The sequence below is a fragment of the Lithobates pipiens genome, unplaced genomic scaffold (assembly GCF_037356315.1).
Source record: "Lithobates pipiens isolate NorthernLeopardFrog02 unplaced genomic scaffold, aLitPip1_a1.2 Scaffold_22, whole genome shotgun sequence".
Taxonomy (NCBI): domain Eukaryota; kingdom Metazoa; phylum Chordata; class Amphibia; order Anura; family Ranidae; genus Lithobates; species Lithobates pipiens.
The window spans coordinates 4,571,412-4,591,266 of record NW_027507784.1 but is presented as its reverse complement, the minus strand read 5'-3'; the positions used below and the strand labels follow the sequence as shown (position 1 = coordinate 4,591,266).

Below are 19,855 nucleotides of genomic sequence, written 5' to 3'. Positions count from 1 at the left end.
GGAGGAGTCCGGCGAGAAGACCCCCGAAGACGGAAAACCCCCGGAGCTGTGCAATAAAGTATTTTATCTCGTGTGTTGTGTTTTTTTTTGTACTTTTATTTTACAGGTGAATGGGTAGGGGTACATTGTACTCCATACTCATTCACATAGGGTGGGGGGCCGGTATCCGGGGGGCCCCTTAATAAAGGGGGCTCCTGGATTCCGATAAGCCCCCCGCCCGCAGACCCCGACAACCAACGGCCAGGGTTGTCGGGAAGAGGCCCTTGTCCTCATCAACATGGGGACAAGGTGCTTTGAGGTGGGGGGGCCGCGCGGCCCCCCCTTCCCCAAGGCACCCCCCCATGTTGAGGGCACACGGCCTGGTACGGCTCAGGAGGGGGGGCGCTTGCTGGCCCCCCTTTCCTGGCTGGCCGGGTAGCGTGCTCGGACAAGGGTCTGTTGTGGACTTGGGGGGGACCCTCACACAGATTTTTTTCGGCATTGGGGGTTCCCCTGTAAGTCCATACCAAGCGGCGGGTCCAGCGATGTCTCCTTCCCGGGCCCCGCCTACCTGGAGACGTGCTCAAAATGAGCGGACTTTCCTCCGCGTGTGTGGGCGAGTCCGTTCATTTCGAAAGTACGGCGGACTTAGTACGGCGGACTTAGTTCGCCGTATTAGTCCGCTGAAAAAGTGCTGTGTGTGGGCAAGTAGCCCGTTCGAAAATTCAGACGGACAGTTTGGCGGACGTCCGCCAAACTAAGTACGTCGGACAGGCGGCTACGTGTGTACGCGGCTTTACAGTCACTAACAGACACATTTGAAAGGAAATTCCAATACCTAGAATAGTTCATTTTGGGGGTTTCGAATTTCTGATTTTTTTTTTGTTTAATTTCTCATTTTTTAATTTCCTGAATTTTTTTAAAATTTCTGAATTTCCTTTTTTTTTAATTTACAATGTTTTTTTTTTTAATTTGGAAATTTTGAAAAATGAAAGAAAGTTTGCTAAATGGGTTTTCATTTCCTGATTAACGAATTTTGTCAAAATTTAAAAAAAAAACAAATTCCGAAAAAAACAAATGTCTATTGTAGATCTTAATTCTACACTAAGGTCGGCACTTCCTGTTTTGTTCTTTTATTTGATTCCCCCTCCCCCTCTCATTACAGTTTAGTCACCTATTGTTTTGTTTTTTATTGATCTCATTGTTTTACGCGACCATTTTTGCTATGGTCAGGGTTTTATAGTGTATGTTTTTTCCTCTGTTTTATTATGCATGTTGCACCGGTTCTTCTACTCCCAGTTCTATGAATAAAGTATTTTAGTACAATGTGTATAAAATTAGTATCTGTAAAATTTCCTTTTATCTCACGCTTACATTTATTTTTTAGCTGTAAAAACAAGGCAGATGGAACCATAAATGTTGAAGAGAACGGTGTCTCCGGTAAAGGACGGTTTTCCGTGAAGATGTTCAAGTTTGTTGGAAACTCTAGCCGCGTGTTTCTACACTGCGCTGTCAGCCTGTGTGACTCCGGCACTGGATCCTGTGCACCTGTAAGTAGATTTCCCGCTATATAAAGAAAGTTAGAGCAGATAAGAAAGCTGGTCTAGTCCCGGAGTCCATAAACCAGGATACCTGCAACAACGAGGCATACACTCAAAACGATTGATGTGATGGCTTTTATTGTCTAATATGAATCAGAAAATACGACCAGTTTGCTAATCACTGAATCTCCTGAATGTAGTTACACAATGTAAGGAGCCGGGGCAAACCATGAACTCTACGATTCTCCACATACTGGACAATTCTGCAACTATACGAGGTGGTGGGTTTCGTGACTAGTTTCGTAACATGCCAACAGATGGCAGAACAAGACTGCACACAGAACAGTGGCGGCTGGTGAGTTCTTTTTTTGGGAGGGCGGCAAACAAACAACACACCCCCTACACTGACAGCACCCCGCCACCCCGGGTGTGGTGGCGCTGTGGTATCTTCTCCTGGAGTGCGGGCAGCAGCGGCTCCGGTATCTGCTCCTCAAGCTTCCTCTGCCATATGTCTCCTCTTTTGCCAAGTTATAGCATTAGTTATCCAATAGGATCGTTAATCGCTTGGCGTCCATGCTATAGCCGAATGACGGCCACAGTGCGGACTGTGAGTCTCCGGGAGGTTGTCCCCTTTGCACGCTCCCCACTCGCCCCTTGCATGGCGCATGCTGTGATCACTGAGTCACTGAGACTCGGGTGATCACAGATCCGAGTAAGGGGCCAGTCCTGGCCCCTTACCAGGTGATCAGCTGATAGGCCAATGACAGCTGATCACGTGTGTAAACAAAAGCTCATTAATCGTTTTTTTTTCTCCTCACGCTGACAGCATGAGGAGAAGAAAAAGCCGATCATTGGCTTATGTGCAAGGGGCATTGGTCCCGAAGAGGGAAGAGGTGCATCTGCCTCATTAGTGCCAATCAGTACCCCCTGCCAGTGCCACCTGCCTGTGCCCACCAGTGCCACCTATCAATGCCCATGGTTGCCACCTATCAATGCCCACCAGTGGTTCCAATCAGTGCACCAGTGCCACCTAGCAGTGCTGCCTATCAGTGTAACCTACCAGTGCTGATCAGTGTCCAATTATCAGAAGGAAGATCACTTCTTCCCCCCTCCCTGCAATCTTCTGGAACACGTCACAGGTCCCAGAAGATCACCCAGCCATTCACAGCGCTCACCGCGGCTCTCGCATGCTCAGTGCATGCCCGGCGGTGAAGCCACAGCCAGGAACCCACAGTTAGAATGCCACCCCCACGGAGAGGAGTGGGGCTTGGTAAGCCCCCATTGCTGGACCCTGGAACAGGTAGGTGTCTGATTATTAAACCTCAGAAGATACACTTTTTGGAGCTGCTGACTTTTCAATGGGTGGAACTCTGCTTTAAGTAGTTAGAACAGAAGGTATTTACATATCCTCACTTCCAGCACAAACCAAAGCAAGGAGCTCAGGCTCCGATTATGGGAAGGTGGGGGGGTGCAATGGAAAGCATTGGGCTCCATTCCCTTAATGCATTTTCTTTAAATACAGTATGAGAGGGATAAGATGTGACCACCGATCAGTCAGCTCATCAGCGTACCTTGTGAATACTGTGATGATCTTATATGGGTGACCCCGTGTCACAAGTCCCTATTTTCTTAATGATCTTCTTTGTTTCTAGGTCTGTGACGAAGCAGGCAGTCGAAACGAAGGAACTAGAAGAGCCCCCCAGAGTTATGATGGTGCTCTGTCAATTGGACCTATTGTGGGATCAGGTACGGGATCAGGAGTGGAATTAGGTAAACTTGTGATTGGATATACATAAACATAATATATATATATATATATATATATATATATATATTCATTTTCTAAGGGAAAAAATAAACTGTACAAGTGAAGTAAAAGATATATATGCTAAATTTGAAGAAGACTGGATAATATTTAGAGGTTGCACACTTTGATCTGTTTTGTAAAAGTAGGCAGAAAATATGATTTTTCAATGTTAATTACTTTTATTGGGAAAACTATAAATCACAAACGTAACCTCCCTGGCGGTGATCCCGAGTCTGGCTCGGGCTGGGATTTCAGTACCATAAGCGGTAACCCTCGAGCCAGACTCGGGATCTCATCGCTGGATACAGGGAGAGGTTACTTACCTTGTCCCCTGGATCCAGCGATGTCCTCCGCGCTGTGTGACTGAGCCGTCCTCCGCTCGATTCACACGGTGCCCGAGTGCCGCCGAGCTCCATTCCCTGCGACGTTACGGCACACGACAGAGGAGATCTGCGCCAAATTCAAAACACACACACAGTACTGTAATCTTACAGATTACAGTACTGTGTAAACAAAAATACACACCTCCTTTGTCCCTAGTGGTCTTTCCAGTGCCCTGCGTGCACTTTTATATTATAAATACTGTTTTTTCTGCCTGGAATTTGGAGGTTGTCCATAGCAACCAAAAACTGTCCCTTTATGTCAAAAGTGATTTTAGACAACTAGAAAACAGCGATAATAAATGATAATCACTTGCAGAATTGAGCGATAGCGATTTGTGGGGAAATTCGTCATCAAACACTAAATCTAAGGACAGCGCCAATTCTGCAAATGAGCAAATTTCTGTGTTTTTGAATTTGATTACATAATTGAATCATTTTTTATAATTATTTATTATATTATAAACTTTATCATACCCGGGATGTCTGTTAGACTCTTGTTTGAACAGATTTAAGAGAGTTACTGTATTCCTAAGATTTGCAGGCCTACAATATAAAATGCCAAATTTCCATGCAAAATAATTGTCCCGCTTTCAGCACCTAAAATCAGAAATAATCATCCCGCCAGGGAGGTTAAAATACTATTAAAACTATACACTAAGATTTATAGGTAATATGATAGGCAAAAGATGTGTTATATTAATCAACTTTGAATGATGCAATCCCTTGTATTCTGTCACGTTGTGGATCCCAAACAATTCAAAGAACGTCTTTGTTTTATTAGTAACGAAACGGCTCAGGTCTTTTCCTTCAAAAAAACATGTTTTTACCCTCTAATCGTTGCACTTCCTTTTTCTTTGCAGGTTTGGTTTCTAAATTTTTAGTCATATTTTCCTTAACAGTCTGAGTAATACGTTCATCCAAAAAAGCCAATCCTACGTTTGTTTCTGACAGACACCAAAAGGTGTCTCTTAGCACCTGTGAGAGCACATTTTTTGACATCTGCATCGGGGTAAATGCTCAAAAGCTGCAGCATATCCAAATCATTCTTTGGAGCCCATCGACTTACAATTGCCTTATGCCAAAAGCGAACATATACGGGGCTGACAAAATGGGCGACCCGCTTCATTCCTTCCAATCGTCGTTGAGGAATAGTCAACTCTTTAGTGAAGAGGACAATTTTAAGTGCATAGATTGCCTTTGCCATCCACCTTGCTTGATGCAGTGCCCCCTGCCTTTGCCATCCACCTTGCTTGATGCAGTGCCCCCTGCCTTTGCCATCCACCTTGCTTGATGCCGTGCCCCCTGCCTTTGCCATCCACCTTGCTTGATGCCGTGCCCCCTGGGATCCTGAAACTGAAGTTGTTTTTAGACCAACTTTCTAGGTACAGAAGTGAGAGTTGTAATAACTCTTTGTAGTCGTCTCTTGGATGACTTCCATCTTTTAGAACATTTTGGATGTAGTTAACCATTTTCACTCGTTGTTCTTCTAGAAAGCCTTGAACGGCACTTTCTTCATCCGGCATTGTTGTATAGGACTTCTTATCAAGTGAAGCCCACAGACTTTGCTTTGATAAAAGTGATCAATGTGTGCAACCTCTAAATATTATCCAATCTTCTTGAAATTTAGCATATATATCTTTTACATCACCGAGATTCGGGGCATAAGCAAAGTCATATGAAAAAAATCACATCTTTGGAAAAATGTATATATATATTTTATGCTTAATGATTTTTATCTATTTGTAAGCCCCACATGATGCCATAGCACCAAAATTCCTTCTAGAACCGAGATTATTCCCGGAGCACGGAGGACTTGGGCAGAAGTGGTTGTCGTATGTCTCATAGACATCGCCCATTCTCTACAATGTAAAATAGATGAAGACCAATCGTGGGGGAGGAAATGGGAACCCTTATAAGGTGTATACCAGATTGATGTACAAAGAATCTACTGAAACATAACTGAATCACAAATAGTTACATAGTAGGTGAGGTTGAAAAAAGACACAAGTCCAACCTATGTGTGTGATTACATGTCAGTAATACATTGTATATCCCTGTATGTTGCGGTCATTCAGTTGCTTATCTAATAGTTTCTTGAAACTATCTATGCCCCCCCGCTGAGACCACCGCCTGTGGAAGGGGATTCCACATCCTTGTCGCTCTTACAGTAATATGAGAAGGAGACCCCAGGGAACTATCTGGGCATAATCAGTACTTTTAGCCTAATAGTTAAGGCCAATCTTCTTGAAATTTGGCATTTATATCTTTTACATTTTTAGGACCGGAAGGATTTGCCCCCTCAATGACCAGGCCATTTTTTTGAGATACGGGACTGCGTCACTTTAACTGACAATTGCACGGTCGTGCGACACTGTCCTCAAACAAAATGAATGTCTCCCCCCCCCCCTCACAAATAGAGATTTATTTTGGTGGTATTTGATCCTCTCTGCGTTTTTTGTTTGTATCACAAAAACTAAAAAAAAGAATATCAATTTAAAAAAAAAAATAAAAAAAAATAATTGTTTTACTTTTAACCACTCCCCGGACCAAAGACCAGACCACTTTGTGCGTTCGGCACTGCGTCGCTTTAACTGACAATTGCGCAGTCGTGCGACGTGGCTCCCAAACAAAATTGACGTCCTTTTTTCCCCACAAATAGAGCTTTCTTTTGGTGGTATTTGATCACCCCTGCGGTTTTTATTTTTTGCGCTATAAACAAAAATAGAGCGACAATTTTGAAAAAAACGCATTATTTTTTACTTTTTGTTATAATAAATATATTTATATATATAAAATTTCCCTCAGTTTAGGCCGATACATATTCTTCTACATATTTTTGGTAAAATCACAATAAGCGATTATTGATTGGTTTGCGCAAAAGCTATAGCGTTTACAAAATAGGGGATTGTTTTATGGCATTTTTATTAATAATTCGTTTTTTACTAGTAATGGTGGCGATCAGCTATTTTTATTGTGACTGCGACATTATTGCGGACACATCGGACATTTTTGACACATTTTTGGGACCATTGTCATTTATACAATGATCAGTGCTATATAAATGCAGTGATTCTTGTGTAAATGACACTGGCAGTGAAGGGGTTAACCAGTGGATGGCAGTGTAGGGGTTAAGTGTTCCTAGGGGTGTGTTACTAACTGTGGGGGGGTTGGGCTTTCATTTAGTGAACACTGATCTCTGCTCCAATCACATGGAGCAGAGATCCGCGTTACTAGTTGCTAGGCAGAACGGGGAGATGCTCTTTACAACGGCATCTCTCCGTTCAGCCGCCCTGTGAGACGATTGCGGCTATGCCCATGGCGATCGAGTCTATGGGACCCGCGACTGGACTCATGGGGTTCCCGACCAGCATGCGAGTGCGCCGCTGGCGGGAAATTTAAAGGGATGTACAGTTACACCCATTTGCTTGCCCATGCCATTCTGCTGACGTACATCGGCATGCGCTGGTCGGGAACCGGTTAATAAATACCTATAATAAAAATCCCCCAACAAATATAAGAAATATTAATTTCTTCTTCAGTTTAGGCCGATATGTATTCTTCTACAAATTTTTGGTTAAAAAAAAATAAAAATCGTATATTGATTGGTTTGCACAAAAGTTATAGCGTCTACAAAATAGGGGATAGTTTTATGGAATTTTTCATTTTTTTATTTATTTATTTTCCTAGTCTCTTTCATCTCTGTGTATCACCTGAGGCTGTTCCCTTCACTGGGTATATATGAGGGTTTACAAACATTTTAATGTTACTTTAACCTATCCCTAAAGTTTAGCCCTTCTCACTGAAGCATTATCCCTATTTAATACATTTAAAAGAGAATGGCTACACTGTCTATTTAAGTGTTATGACCAGGGTAGGAACAGGCGATAGATAATTGTTAGGGATGGATTAAAGTTGGGGAACTATGAGGGCCTACAGTGATTATAGCATTTGCTATAATAAGCCAATGTCTACAAGACTCTGGAGCTGAACACACAGGCCAACCCCTCCCTGCCAATTGGTCAATGAAGATGCCCTTCATAGATATGAGCCAATAAGTAAGAAGCAAGAAGAAACCACTAGGAGTTCTGAATCGCAGGCACGTACAGTACTCATACACATAGGGTGGGGGGCCGCTATCTGGGGGCCCCCTTATCAAAGGGGGCTCCCGGATTCCAATAAGCCCCCCGCCCGCAGACCCCGACAACCAACGGCCAGGGTTGTCGGGAAGAGGCCCTTGTCCTTTTCAACATGGGGACAAGGTGCTTTGGGGTGGGGGGGCGCGCGCCCCCCCTTCCCCAAAGCACCCCCCCATGTTGAGGGCACGCAGCCTGGTACAGCTCAGGAGGGGGGGCGCTTGCTCGACCCCACCCCCTTTCCTGACTGGCCGGGCTGCGTGCTCGGATATGGGTCTGGTATGGATTTTGGGGGGGACCCCACGCCGTTTTTTTCGGCGTAGGGGATTCCCCTTAAAATCCCTACCGGACCTAAGGGCCCGGTATGCCTCCGAAGGGGAATCCATGACATTTTTTTTTTTATTTGGCGTGGAGTTCTCCCTTAGGATTCATACCAATTACAGTGCCTGGTATTGGCGGGAATCCAATTCAGATCACCGCAGCAGTGTGGACCTGGCCAGCGATGCTTGTCGCTTATCGGGAAAGGAAAATAAACATTTGAGTGCGCATGCGCGGCGCCCTGTGATGGCCGCCTGAACACAGGGCTCCGCAACGTCCCAGCCCTTCCGCTCGCCCAGCAGCTGAACGCCGCCGAATAACGCGGCGAAACGAACGGCGGAGGTTCCCACCGACACCAGGGCACTAGCGGATGCCTAAAGGGAAAGCGAGGAGAGGGCTGAACACCCGTCTCGCTGTCCTCCCCGGAGCGGCCGAAATAGCTAAGATGGCGGCGGAGCAGCCGCCTCACGAGGCCCTCACTGGAGTGACAGGCTCTTCTCCCTGGAGGGACATACTTCATGCAGAGGTATGTGGAGGGGGCCTCCCACAACAGCCCCAGGGATGTCCACAGTCCCCTGCCTCCACAATATCGCTCATCCAGCACACACTAGAAGACTTTCCTATCCTAGCTTCTGAAGGGGAACACAGATCACCACATACAGATGGTTTTTTTTTTTTTCCAAAAAATTTTTTATTGAATATCAGAATACAGAACATATAAATGCCATATGACAGATACTTGTCACAGAAAGATATCAGATAACACATTGAACACATCATACAAGAATGGTTGAGATGTAGAACCATTGGAGGGTACAATAGCAAATTACAAATGTCTACAGGATCATTCTACAGCTCATAATAATATCGAGGTCTGAGCTATGCTGATAGATCTAATAATGTTCCGTATGACTTAGAACAGGATAACCAGATGTGATACTATAAAAAAGAACAAGGGAGACGGGGGGGGAGTAGAACGTGTCTGCTTGCTTAACATCGAATATGAGCTTATTGGGGAAGGGTGGGGGGGGGGGTAAGGGAGCTACAAGGATGATAAAGAAAGTTACGAGGAGAGGGGAAGAGTCGAAAAGGACAGTTTTAGTAAGAGGCAGGGAATATATGTAAGAGAACTCCGCTGCTCATCTACCCTAGAAGTTGGATTATGTAGTGATGTTGACCAAATATATCCTTTTAGTGAGCACATCGAGGAAGAAAAGATATAGGAGGGTACCGTCCCGCATCGCCGGGTGACGGAATAATTTGTATCTCTCGGATGCCATAGCATGTTTACCTACGTAATGTCGATGGTTCAGGCATGTTATGACTGGATTATATTGTGAAATTCAGGGGTAGTTACGTATTGTTTCCAAGGGGCCCATTTCGATCCAAATTTTGTCGGTGTGTCTTTGTGTATATGAATTAATTCTTCCAGTTCAGCTATTTTATTCATTCTTCGTAACCATTCTTTGGTAGAGGGGATGGAAGTAGACTTCCAGTGTACTGGAATGCATTGTTTGGCCGCGCTAATGAGATGAAGCGTTAATGATTTGCGATATGAGGATGGAGAAGAAGTATTATGATGAAGAAGGTATTGGGCTGGTGTGAAGTGTATGTCCGCTCCTGTAATCTTCTTGATCAAGGTATGTATGTCCTGCCAAAAGGTTTGTATGGCCGGGCAAAGCCACCAGAGGTGGATAAGAGTGCCCCGATGTTGCTGGCATCTCCAACAAACGTCTGTGGTCTGGGGGTCCCAAATGTGTGTTTGAGTGGGTGTTCTATACCAGCGACTTTGGAGTTTAAATCCGTTCTCTTGGGTTGAGACGTTTAAAGTGCCCTTATGTATGTTGAGAAATATATTTTCCCATTCTTCCCTGGACAGTGAAATTTCTAAGTCTTTTTCCCAGGCTTTGCAAGCTAAAGATTTTTCCGGATGATCTTTGAGAAATAAAAGGGAGTGTGTCTGGGATATGAGATGAGTCTGGGGCGTCTTGGAGGAGCATAGTAGTTCGAAAGGGGTCAGCTGTCTAGAACAGTCGGTGTGATGATTAATGTGTGTTAAGTAATGTCTTATTTGTTGATAAGTCCACATAGGTATTGGGGGTTTCTGTAGATCCATCGCTAATTGGTTTGCTGTTAACAGTCGGCCATTTTTGTAAAAGGATTTCGCTAGTATCATATCTTGATTCCAGTGTCTAATAAGGAAAGTCTCATGTAAACCTGGCAGGAAGTCTGGGTTCTGTTTCAAAGGAGTCAGTGGTCCAATATTCGTGGAGACGCCGTTTTGTGAGCACGAGTTATAGAAACTCCGTAGTGTCGATGTTATTAGTGGGTGTGACTTCGCTGTGGTAGGTATTTTGAACCGTGGCAGCCACGGTAGTGACCGAAGCGGGGAGTCTACGAATGAGGCTTCTAGGTCTACCCAGTCCTTGAAAGGAGCATGTATGTTCCAATCAATAATCCTCGTTAGATGCGTAGCTTTATAGTAATTCATGATGTCTGGGAGACCTATACCACCTCTATCTTTGGGCATAGAAAGTTGTGTATAGCTAATTCTGGGCCTCCCCTGACCCCAAAGAAAATTGGTACAAGCCTGTCGATAGGATTTAAAAAAGGCCGGAGGGAGTTTAATAGGCAATGCCTGTATTAAATATAGGATACGCGGGAGGATATTCATTTTTAGAATGGCGGCCCTACCAAACCATGAAAAAATCGGTTTATTCCACTGTTTTAAATCCAGTATAATTTTATTCAATATGGGTGGGTAGTTTTTTATGTATAAATCGTTCAGATTGTTGGGGATTTGCGTGCCTAAATACGTGATTGACTCGTTCGTCCACTGAAAGGGAAAGTTAAGCTTACACTGTTCTACAAGAGCCTGTGATAAAGAGATGTTAAGGGCATAAGATTTAGTGAAATTTATTTTAAGATTGGATAGTAGGTTGAATATATGGAATTGTTTCAATAGTGTTGGAATCGTGATGAGGGGATTGGTGAGGAACAGCAAGATATCATCGGCATATGCCGCTATTTTATATTCTCTTATTTTGGAGTGGATACCCGTGATGTCAGGATTTTTCCTTAAGCTGTTTAAGAAGGGTTCTAATGTAAGGATATAAAGAATCGGAGATAAAGGGCATCCCTGTCTGGTCCCGTTGCTTATGGAGAAGGCATTCGACAAGGTGCTGTTTACTCTGATCTTTGCTGTCGGATTCTGATATAACGATTGGATAAAACACATCATCTGAGGTCCTAGACCAATTGTTCGTAAAACATTGTGCATATAATCCCAAGCTACCCTATCGAATGCCTTCTCCGCGTCGAGTGAGAGAAAGAAGCCCTTCTGACCGGTGGTTGTGATAAGGTGATGCAGATTGATAGCCTTAATCGTATTATCCCTAGCTTCACGACCAGGGACAAATCCGACCTGGTCACAAGAAATTAATCGGGGGATGAGCGGAAGGAGTCTATTGGCTATTATTTTGGAAAATAATTTCAGATCTACATTGAGTAGAGAGATGGGTCTGTAGTTTTCAGCCTTAGTCGAATCCTTGTCTCCTTTAGGGAGTACCACAATGTGTGCTTCAAGCAAATCTTGATGCAGTGGCATGGTGTCTGAGATGGCATTGAAGGCCCGTCTGAAAGGGTCTTGAAGGACCCCTGAAAAAGTCTTATAGTACACTGCTGGTAGTCCATCGGGGCCTGGACTCTTACCATTTTTGGTCTGTTTAAGAGCCTTTGTCCATTCTAACGGAGTAATAGGACTATCCATTTCAGACACAATATCAGGGTCTCGTAATTTAGGACAGAAATGTTCTAGAAATTCTGTCATTTTCTGTTGTCTAGCTGCATGAGTTGGAGCATTAGGGTGTGCGTTATCAATGTTATAAAGTTTAGAATAAAAACGTTCAAACTCTCTGGCTATATCTGCATTAGTCGTCAGTTTTTGTCCATTGGGTGAGTATAAGGCATGTACTGTATTTTTCGATTGTTTGGTCTTTAGTGCTTGAGCCAGCATGTGACCATTTTTGTTGCCAAATTCGTAAAATTGTTTTTGAGAAAGCATAAATTTCTTTCGGACGGATTTCCCTAATTCTTCACGAATGGAGGTGCGGATGTCTTGTAGGGCCTGAAATGTCTGTGCGGCACGCGTACGTTTGTGAGTCAATTCTAAGACCTTAAGTTTTGCGAACATGTCTGATAATCGCTGTTTCCTTTCACGGCGACTTGCAGCCGAAAGAGAGATAAGTTTGCCCCTTATTACACTCTTATGGGCGGCCCATTGGGTGATATAAGAGGTGTCCGGTGTATTGTTGTGCACAAAATAATCAGTGAGGCATTGTTGCAACTCTGCAACTCTTGCAATATCAGTCAAGATAGATGAGTCTAGTTTCCAGATGTGAGTTCGGTCCCGTGTAGCTGGCAATGTCAACGTGATTGAGATGGGGTGATGATCTGACAATAGCATGGGTTCTATCGTCGCTTGTGTTAAATACGGTAGGTCTGTTTGAGTCAGGAATATGTAGTCCAGTCTAGAATACCTGTTATGAGGCTTAGAGTAGAATGTATAGTCTTTGTCGGTCGGGTGCAGGGTTCTCCAGGTATCATGAAGCATGAGGCCTTGAAGAGTCAGTTTTATTTGTTTTAAAGCCCTGTACGGGAGGTGGGATATGCCTGTGGAGGTATCCACCAGGGGGTCCAGGGGGACGTTGAAGTCGCCTCCCAGTATTAAAATGCCAGATTGGAAAGTCGCTAATTGGTTCGTTATTGATCTAAAAAAGGGAACTTGGGCTGTGTTGGGACTATATATGTTAGCTAGTGTGATTGGTCTATTGTAGATCGAGCCCTTGAGGAAGACGAATCTACCCTGGTCATCAATTAGAGTATCCGTGATTTGGAGAGGTACATTTTTAGACAATAATATCGAGACCCCTTTCGTTTTAGAGTTAGGTGTAGTCGCATGAAAACTGTGTGGATAGTAAAAATTGGAAAGTTTCGGCGGCAGCTGAGAGCTAAAATGAGTCTCCTGAACGAAAACAATATCCGCTCTCATGGTTTTCATATGTGCCAGAAATTGGGTACGTTTTTCAGGGGTATTTAAACCGTTCGCATTGATAGATATGATCTTGAAGGAGTCACCATCAATTTTATTGGATTTCTTCCGAGGGTGCATAATGGTATAAGAGCTGTTTGCGTTACGAATATCTGTAAATGTTATAGGCGAGCAGCGGAGTTCACGAAAAAGGAAACGAAAAGAGGATGCGAAGATGTAGCTATAACGAAGATGGGGGAGGAATAAAAGGGATGTCAGAGAGAAGGGGTACGGGGGTGTAAACCGAGGAGTATGCAAGCGTTACGTGTGGTAGGCAGTGAAGGGGTAGGGTATATACGTCACTGGGGTCGGGAAATATAAATAAGAATTTCCCGACAGAAAATAACCAGTGAGGGTCAGATGAATCTCACAGAGATTTCTGTGGTCGAGAGTGATTGGTAACCGAGTAGGAATGAAAAGATTCTCCGTATCCCTTGAGGTCATGACAGAGTATGATGGATACCATTGCGAGTATGCAGGTGGGATAAAGGTAGTGGGACAATGGGATTGAGAGTAGAGCCTAACCAATTACAAGGGGTGCGAACGTTCTTAGAATGCAGGCAGTAAAGTAACTATACTGACTAAACATGTGTTTAGCGTGCGAAGATGTACATGCGTTTTGGGCAGAAGCACATGCAACAAAAGTAAGTATATGATCAAAATTCATTGTCTACACATAGGTAAATAAAGAGGAATATTGGTAGCAAGTTAAGTTGTGGCATAAGTAATAAAGACGTAATGTCTCTGTCCCTCCCAACAATGTCAACCAGGCGTGTTATCTGGATGCAAGTACACGACTTTTCGCAAATCTATTCTTATGAAATCACAATCAAGGAGGGCGTATGGTTCTGCTAAGCAGTTTAGTAAAAACATATTCAACGTTTATGCAAAGTGAAAAACTGTAACGATAAAGTTAACATTGGGGGAATGACCTGAGAGATATCTATCCACAAGGTCTGCTTCAATGAGTACACATTTATGTGGATTGATATCTTGGCAGACATACAGAATGCTCCTTATCTTTCTGCTAGAAAACCGACGAGATAGGTAGTGTAACTAGTTAGAGAAAGTATATGTTCCTTACAGACAAGAACTGTTATATCAAACATAACTATGGCTAAACAAGATTTGGCCTGTCCTAGTAAAGTTCTAAGTGACATACCTTGTAAAAATTAAAAAAAAAAAAAAAAATAATAATAAAAAAAAAAAAGAGAAAGAAAAAAAAAAAAAAAAAAAAAAAAACCCAGAAAGAAAAAAAAAGTCACCAGTACTAGAAGCAGTTTATTCCGCAGTATTCATCCAGTTGCAGCCTCCATCAGGGTTGCGCAGTCTTCTTTAGTCAGACCGCATGAGTATGAAAATGAGGAGATAGGGTTTCTGCGTCGCAAACTTTTGAAGAGAGGAGTGAGTTGTAGAGGTAAACGGACAACATGTCCAACCATGAACCGGGAACTGTCTCCTCCATTCTCTTTTTCTCCGTTTGGTCTTCGCTTCTGAGAAATCATACTCTCCTAAAATTTGAGTTAAGATCTCCTAGGCTTCCTAAGGTCAGGCGAGGCTGTTGGGCTGTTGTTACGCCGGTTTCTTTGTGCTCTGGGAGAGGCAGGGGGAGGGTGAGCCCTTCTGCGTCTGCTGACGCTGAAGTTATCTGCCTCTGCTATGCCTTCCATTGATTCAGCTCTGTGTAGTACAGGTAGACGAAAGTCACTATACCAGTCGGGTACATCTATGAAAGGTAGATGGAGAGTGTTGCAGAAGTGGTCCAAATCTTCTGGGACTCTGAGGTTGACAGTTTGACCATGCTGTGTAACAGAAAGGCAGAGGGGGAATTTCCACCTGTACGGGATCGCACGTGCTCTCAGAACATCTAATATAGGTCGTAGTTCTCTTCTCCTCTGCAGAGTAATGGCCGATAAATCCTGGAATATTTTGACGTCAGCGCCTTGATGTTGTATTCTCCCTCCAATTCTAGCTTTACGCATTATTTCTTCTTTAAGTAGGTAATCCGTGAGACAGCATATAACGTCCCGTGGAGGGTCAGTCTCTCTTCCCCTTGGCCTCAAAGCTCTATGTACGCGCTCCAGTTGAATAGGCGTATCAGGAGGCCTCTCCAGTAGGCCGTTAAAGATGGCCGTGACAGAGCGGTTAAGCATGGCAGGCTCAACAGATTCAGGAAGACCTCGTACCCGTAAGTTGCGTCTTCTTCCACGGTTATCGAGGTCTTCCAAGTGGCGATTTATATCCCTCAGGTGTATCGCATGGGATTCGGAGACTTGTTGAATCCTGCAGAGAGTAACATCATGTCGGGCCTGCGTCTCCTCCACCTCCTCTACCCGCATGACCATAGCTTGAAAGTCAGCGCGTAGCTCCGACACTGCGGCCGTTAGAGCTCCCTTTATGTCTGCAGTCATTGCCTTCAGATCCGCTATGCTGAGAGCCGATGGTGTCGGCGGATCCGGTGAGTGAGCCTGCGGGCTTCTGCTACGGGATCTGTGTGCCCCTCTGCTGTGAGGCGATGCCTCACGAGGTACTGCGTGCGGGTCCGGTGCATGTCCTCTAGGCCGCGCTCGGAAAATTTCCGGGATGTGTTGACTGTTGAGGGCGTCTTGGCTCCTGGGTGATCTAGAGCGGAGACCCGAAGTGTTCTGCGATGTGCTCCCCATATTAGCACGTTTGTAGGTAGCCGATGGGCTGATTGCAGGACCTCTGGGAGTAAGAGCTTTAGAAAGTAGCGTCCATCTTCCTCGGGTACCAAGCCACGCCCCCAGATGGTTTTTTAAATGCAGCACAGCTCATACCTCAGCCATCCCAGTCCCCTCAGTCACAGGACATGGCTGCTATGTTCTCCAAATTTGCAGAGCTACTTGATAAGGGACTAGCGCAAACGGCTTCAAGAATTACCTCTGATATTAAATCTGATCTCCACATGCTAGGCTCCCGCATTGAAAGTATTGAACTTAAGATGGATGCCACGATCGATCGAGTGAACCAGAATTCCGATCGTTTCCAGGAACTTCACGATCAACTTGAGGGGGCTTACGCCAAAATCGACGATTTGGAAAATAGATCCCGCAGACTTAATTTCCGCATCAGGGGGCTCCCTGAATCGGTAACAGATGTACAAGAAGCTGTTCATTCACTCATTAAGACCCTAATCCCTGATATCAGATCACACCGATTAGAGCTGGATCGCGCTCATAGAGCATTGGGCCCCACTCGCCAAGATGGGCTCCCACGCGATATAGTGGTTAAACCGCACTACTACAGCGTCAAGGAAGAGGTGATGAAGAGAGCTCGGTCATCACCCCAACTACAAATTCTGGGTCACCAAATTCAATTATATGCTGACATTTCTCCCTTTACTATCCAAAAAAGGCGATCACTCAAACCATTGCTGACGATCCTGACTCAGAAGAACATTAAGTACTGGTGGTTATTCCCATTCGGCTTGAAATTTGATTTTAACGGAAAACCTCACCGCTTCACCTCATTCCATGAAGGAGAACTGCTGCTCCGCAAGCTAGGCCTCCTCCAGGTGGATCCACCGTCCCCCATGCAGACTGCCTCTTCTGGGATGGCCAAACGCCCGCCACCCTCCAGCCCTCTCACCTCTCTCTGGATCTCCCCCAAACACAAGAAAGCGAAAGACGGTCTTCCTCCTTGATAAGGACATAGTCCTATTTTTGGCTCAAAAATTTTCTTTTTATATGGGACTCCATGTGGTTTTTTCCTCTCTTTTTATGGAGTCTGAACCTTGTTAGGTTCTTTGGTTGCTGGACCTTCAGTTTATTGTTTTATATCGTTTTCCAACCTTTACAACGCCTCAGTGGTGTCCAAGTCATACATCACAGTCTTTAGTTATGCTTTGCTACAGGTGTTCAGTTTTTTTTGCTGATTTTGTACTGATTGTTTTTCAAAGGGTGTTGTGGGGGCTGGGACGTTCCTACTGCGCACTCTTTCCTTTCTGGGTGGGACAGTCCCTGAGGGGCCTGTTGCATCTAGTCTGGACGTCTCCTCCGTTGTGAGGATAGAAATGACAACTTCCTTCGGTGGGAGGAGCCGATATTATCCCCCACCAGGGAAAATTGTGTCTGTTTATTTTTTTTTATTGTCTGTTTCATTTTCTTCTTTTTCCTTCTTTCTCTCCTTGAAATAGCCCCTGAAGCGGTCTCTCTTTCCCTTATGGTTCCTAGGAAAGCATGGTGGTTGTCCCCGGCGTTTCGCAGTCTGCAGCTGGTAACAAGCGAGAAGGTAGGTCATATGGGTATCCCTACCTTCTATACCTTTCTGCTCCATGGCTAACATTCCCCACCACAAACCAATATTGCGACTAGCCTCCCACAATGTGCAAGGTCTTAATTCACCAATCAAACGTAAAAAGATTTTCCAGCATTGTCACTCCCTAAAAATTGATATCCTCTTTCTTCAAGAAACACATTTCCCGATATCTTATCAACCCTCTTTCATTCACGCAAAATTCCCCAAATTTTACTTAGCTAATTCTGACAACAAAACCAAGGGAGTTGGCCTCTTCTTTTCCGGAAGGGTACAATTTTCTCTAATTTCCGAATTTAAAGACCCAGAGGGTAGATTTCTTCTTCTTAAAATTGTTATCGATGATCAAATTTACTCTCTTATTTCATACTATGCTCCCAACAAGGGGCAAGCAAAGTTTTTCCAATCCATGCTTAGCACCTTATCTCCACTAACGGAAGGAATAGTTGTTTTCGGTGGTGATTCTAATTTAGCTTTTGACTCTGGGGTGGACAAATCACGACCCCACGGAAGGGATAGGGTTCGTCCGACTAAGCAGAGCCTTAAGGTAGCCAGACAATTATATCACTATGGTCTGATCGATGCCTGGAGGGAGCTTAATCCCAAGGTTCGGGATTATACTCACTACTCTAGTCCTCACCAAACTTTTGCAAGAATTGATCATTTCTTTATCCTCCAACAACATATCCCACTAGTGAGTTGGTCTTACATCAGGGACTCTGCTTACTCGGACCATTCCATGGTCCTGCTCTCCATTCAGGGAGGCTCGATCCCTCGTTCAGAGTTTCATTGGCGCTTAAATGCCTCCATTCTCAGCAACCCTGTACATGTTACGGAAATAGAACAACATATCCAAGACTACTTCCGTCTAAATGATGTGGCAGACATTTCCCCCTCAATGCTATGGGCAGCTCATAAGGCCACCATAAGGGGAGTCCTCATCCAAATTTCTTCTAGGTTACGCAAGGCTCGTAAAACAGAAATTCACAATCTTGAAAGGGAATTTTCTTCCCTTAGCAGAAGTCATAAAGCTAACCCAACACAACTCTCGTTAAATAGGATGGAAGTAGCCCGTAACGCTTTAAATCTTGCACTTACTGCGGTGGCTGAAAAAGAACTCAGATGGGAGGGAGGTCGCCATTACCAACATAATAATAGTATTGGTACCCGTCTGGCTAAACGTCTTACCCCTAAAACCAAAATGTTTTCACTTCCCAAAATCCGAATGAAGGATGGTTCACTAACCCAGAATCCCCCTAAAATTTTGGATGCATTTCATGATTTTTATCTATCCCTCTATGGCAAGGCAGATAGTGGCTCGCATTCCGACGCCATTCATTCTTTCTTACAGTCTATTCAAATCCCCACATTGAAGGATCACCACAGGGACGATTTGGAAGCTCCAATTTCTGCAGAAGAAATAGAAGGGGTCATTAAGGACCTTAAGTCAACTTCGGCACCAGGGCCAGACGGATTCTCGGTGCCTTACTATAAACACTTCTCGCAAACCCTTGCCCCATATCTAGCACGCTTCTTTAATCACCTCAGATCTGGCTCTCCCTTGGATAAAGCCCTAAATTCAGCTTTTGTCACGGTTATTCCCAAACCTGGGAAGGACCCCAGTTGCGTTTCTAATTATAGACCCATATCTTTGATCAACAACGATCTTAAAATCTTAACTAAGCTCTTGGCGAATCGTCTCTCTAAATTCATTAGCCTTTATATACATGCTGACCAAGTGGGCTTTATCCCGGGGAGACAAGGCCCAGATCAAATAAGGAGGGCCGTGGACATAATCTCACTGATGCAGTCCCAGTGGGACGGGGGTCCTTCTCAACAGGGTTCTCTCCTATCACTGGATCTAATGAAGGCGTTTGACTCAGTTTCCTGGTCGTTCCTGTTCCCCACTCTTGAAAAGTGGGGTTTTGGACATTCTTTTTTGAACATCATCCACGCACTTTACTCGACTCCAGAGGCTCGAATAAAGATGCAGGGATATTTCTCGAACCCCTTCTCGATCCTCAGGGGCACAAGACAGGGATGCCCTTTGTCTCCATTGATTTTCGCCATGATCATTGAAACATTAGCCATATCAATTAGAGCGAACCCTGATATTAAGGGTATAAGCTGTGGACCAAAAACTCACAAGTGTGCTTTATTTGCTGATGATGTTTTACTATTCATTTCCTCTCCGTCCACCTCGCTCCCTGTGATATGCAAACTCCTTAAAGATTTTGGCGATATCTCAGGGTTAAGGGTCAACTATGCCAAGTCCTTAGTGCTTAATGTCAACCTACCACCTACTCTAGTTTCTCACCTTAAACATTCTT

At 44.3% G+C, this 19,855-nt stretch overlaps 1 protein-coding gene across 1 annotated transcript in view; it reads left to right on the top strand.

Moving 5' to 3' along the window:
• LOC143925259 (uromodulin-like) overlaps nucleotides 1-19,855 on the top strand; it is a 172,170-nt gene that overhangs the window by 145,580 nt on the left and 6,735 nt on the right. Inside the window, exons 16-17 of the mRNA XM_077449850.1 lie at nucleotides 1,367-1,529; nucleotides 3,173-3,290. Of these exons, the coding sequence (XP_077305976.1) occupies nucleotides 1,367-1,529; nucleotides 3,173-3,290 (281 nt within the window). The remainder of the gene's footprint in view (nucleotides 1-1,366; nucleotides 1,530-3,172; nucleotides 3,291-19,855) is intronic.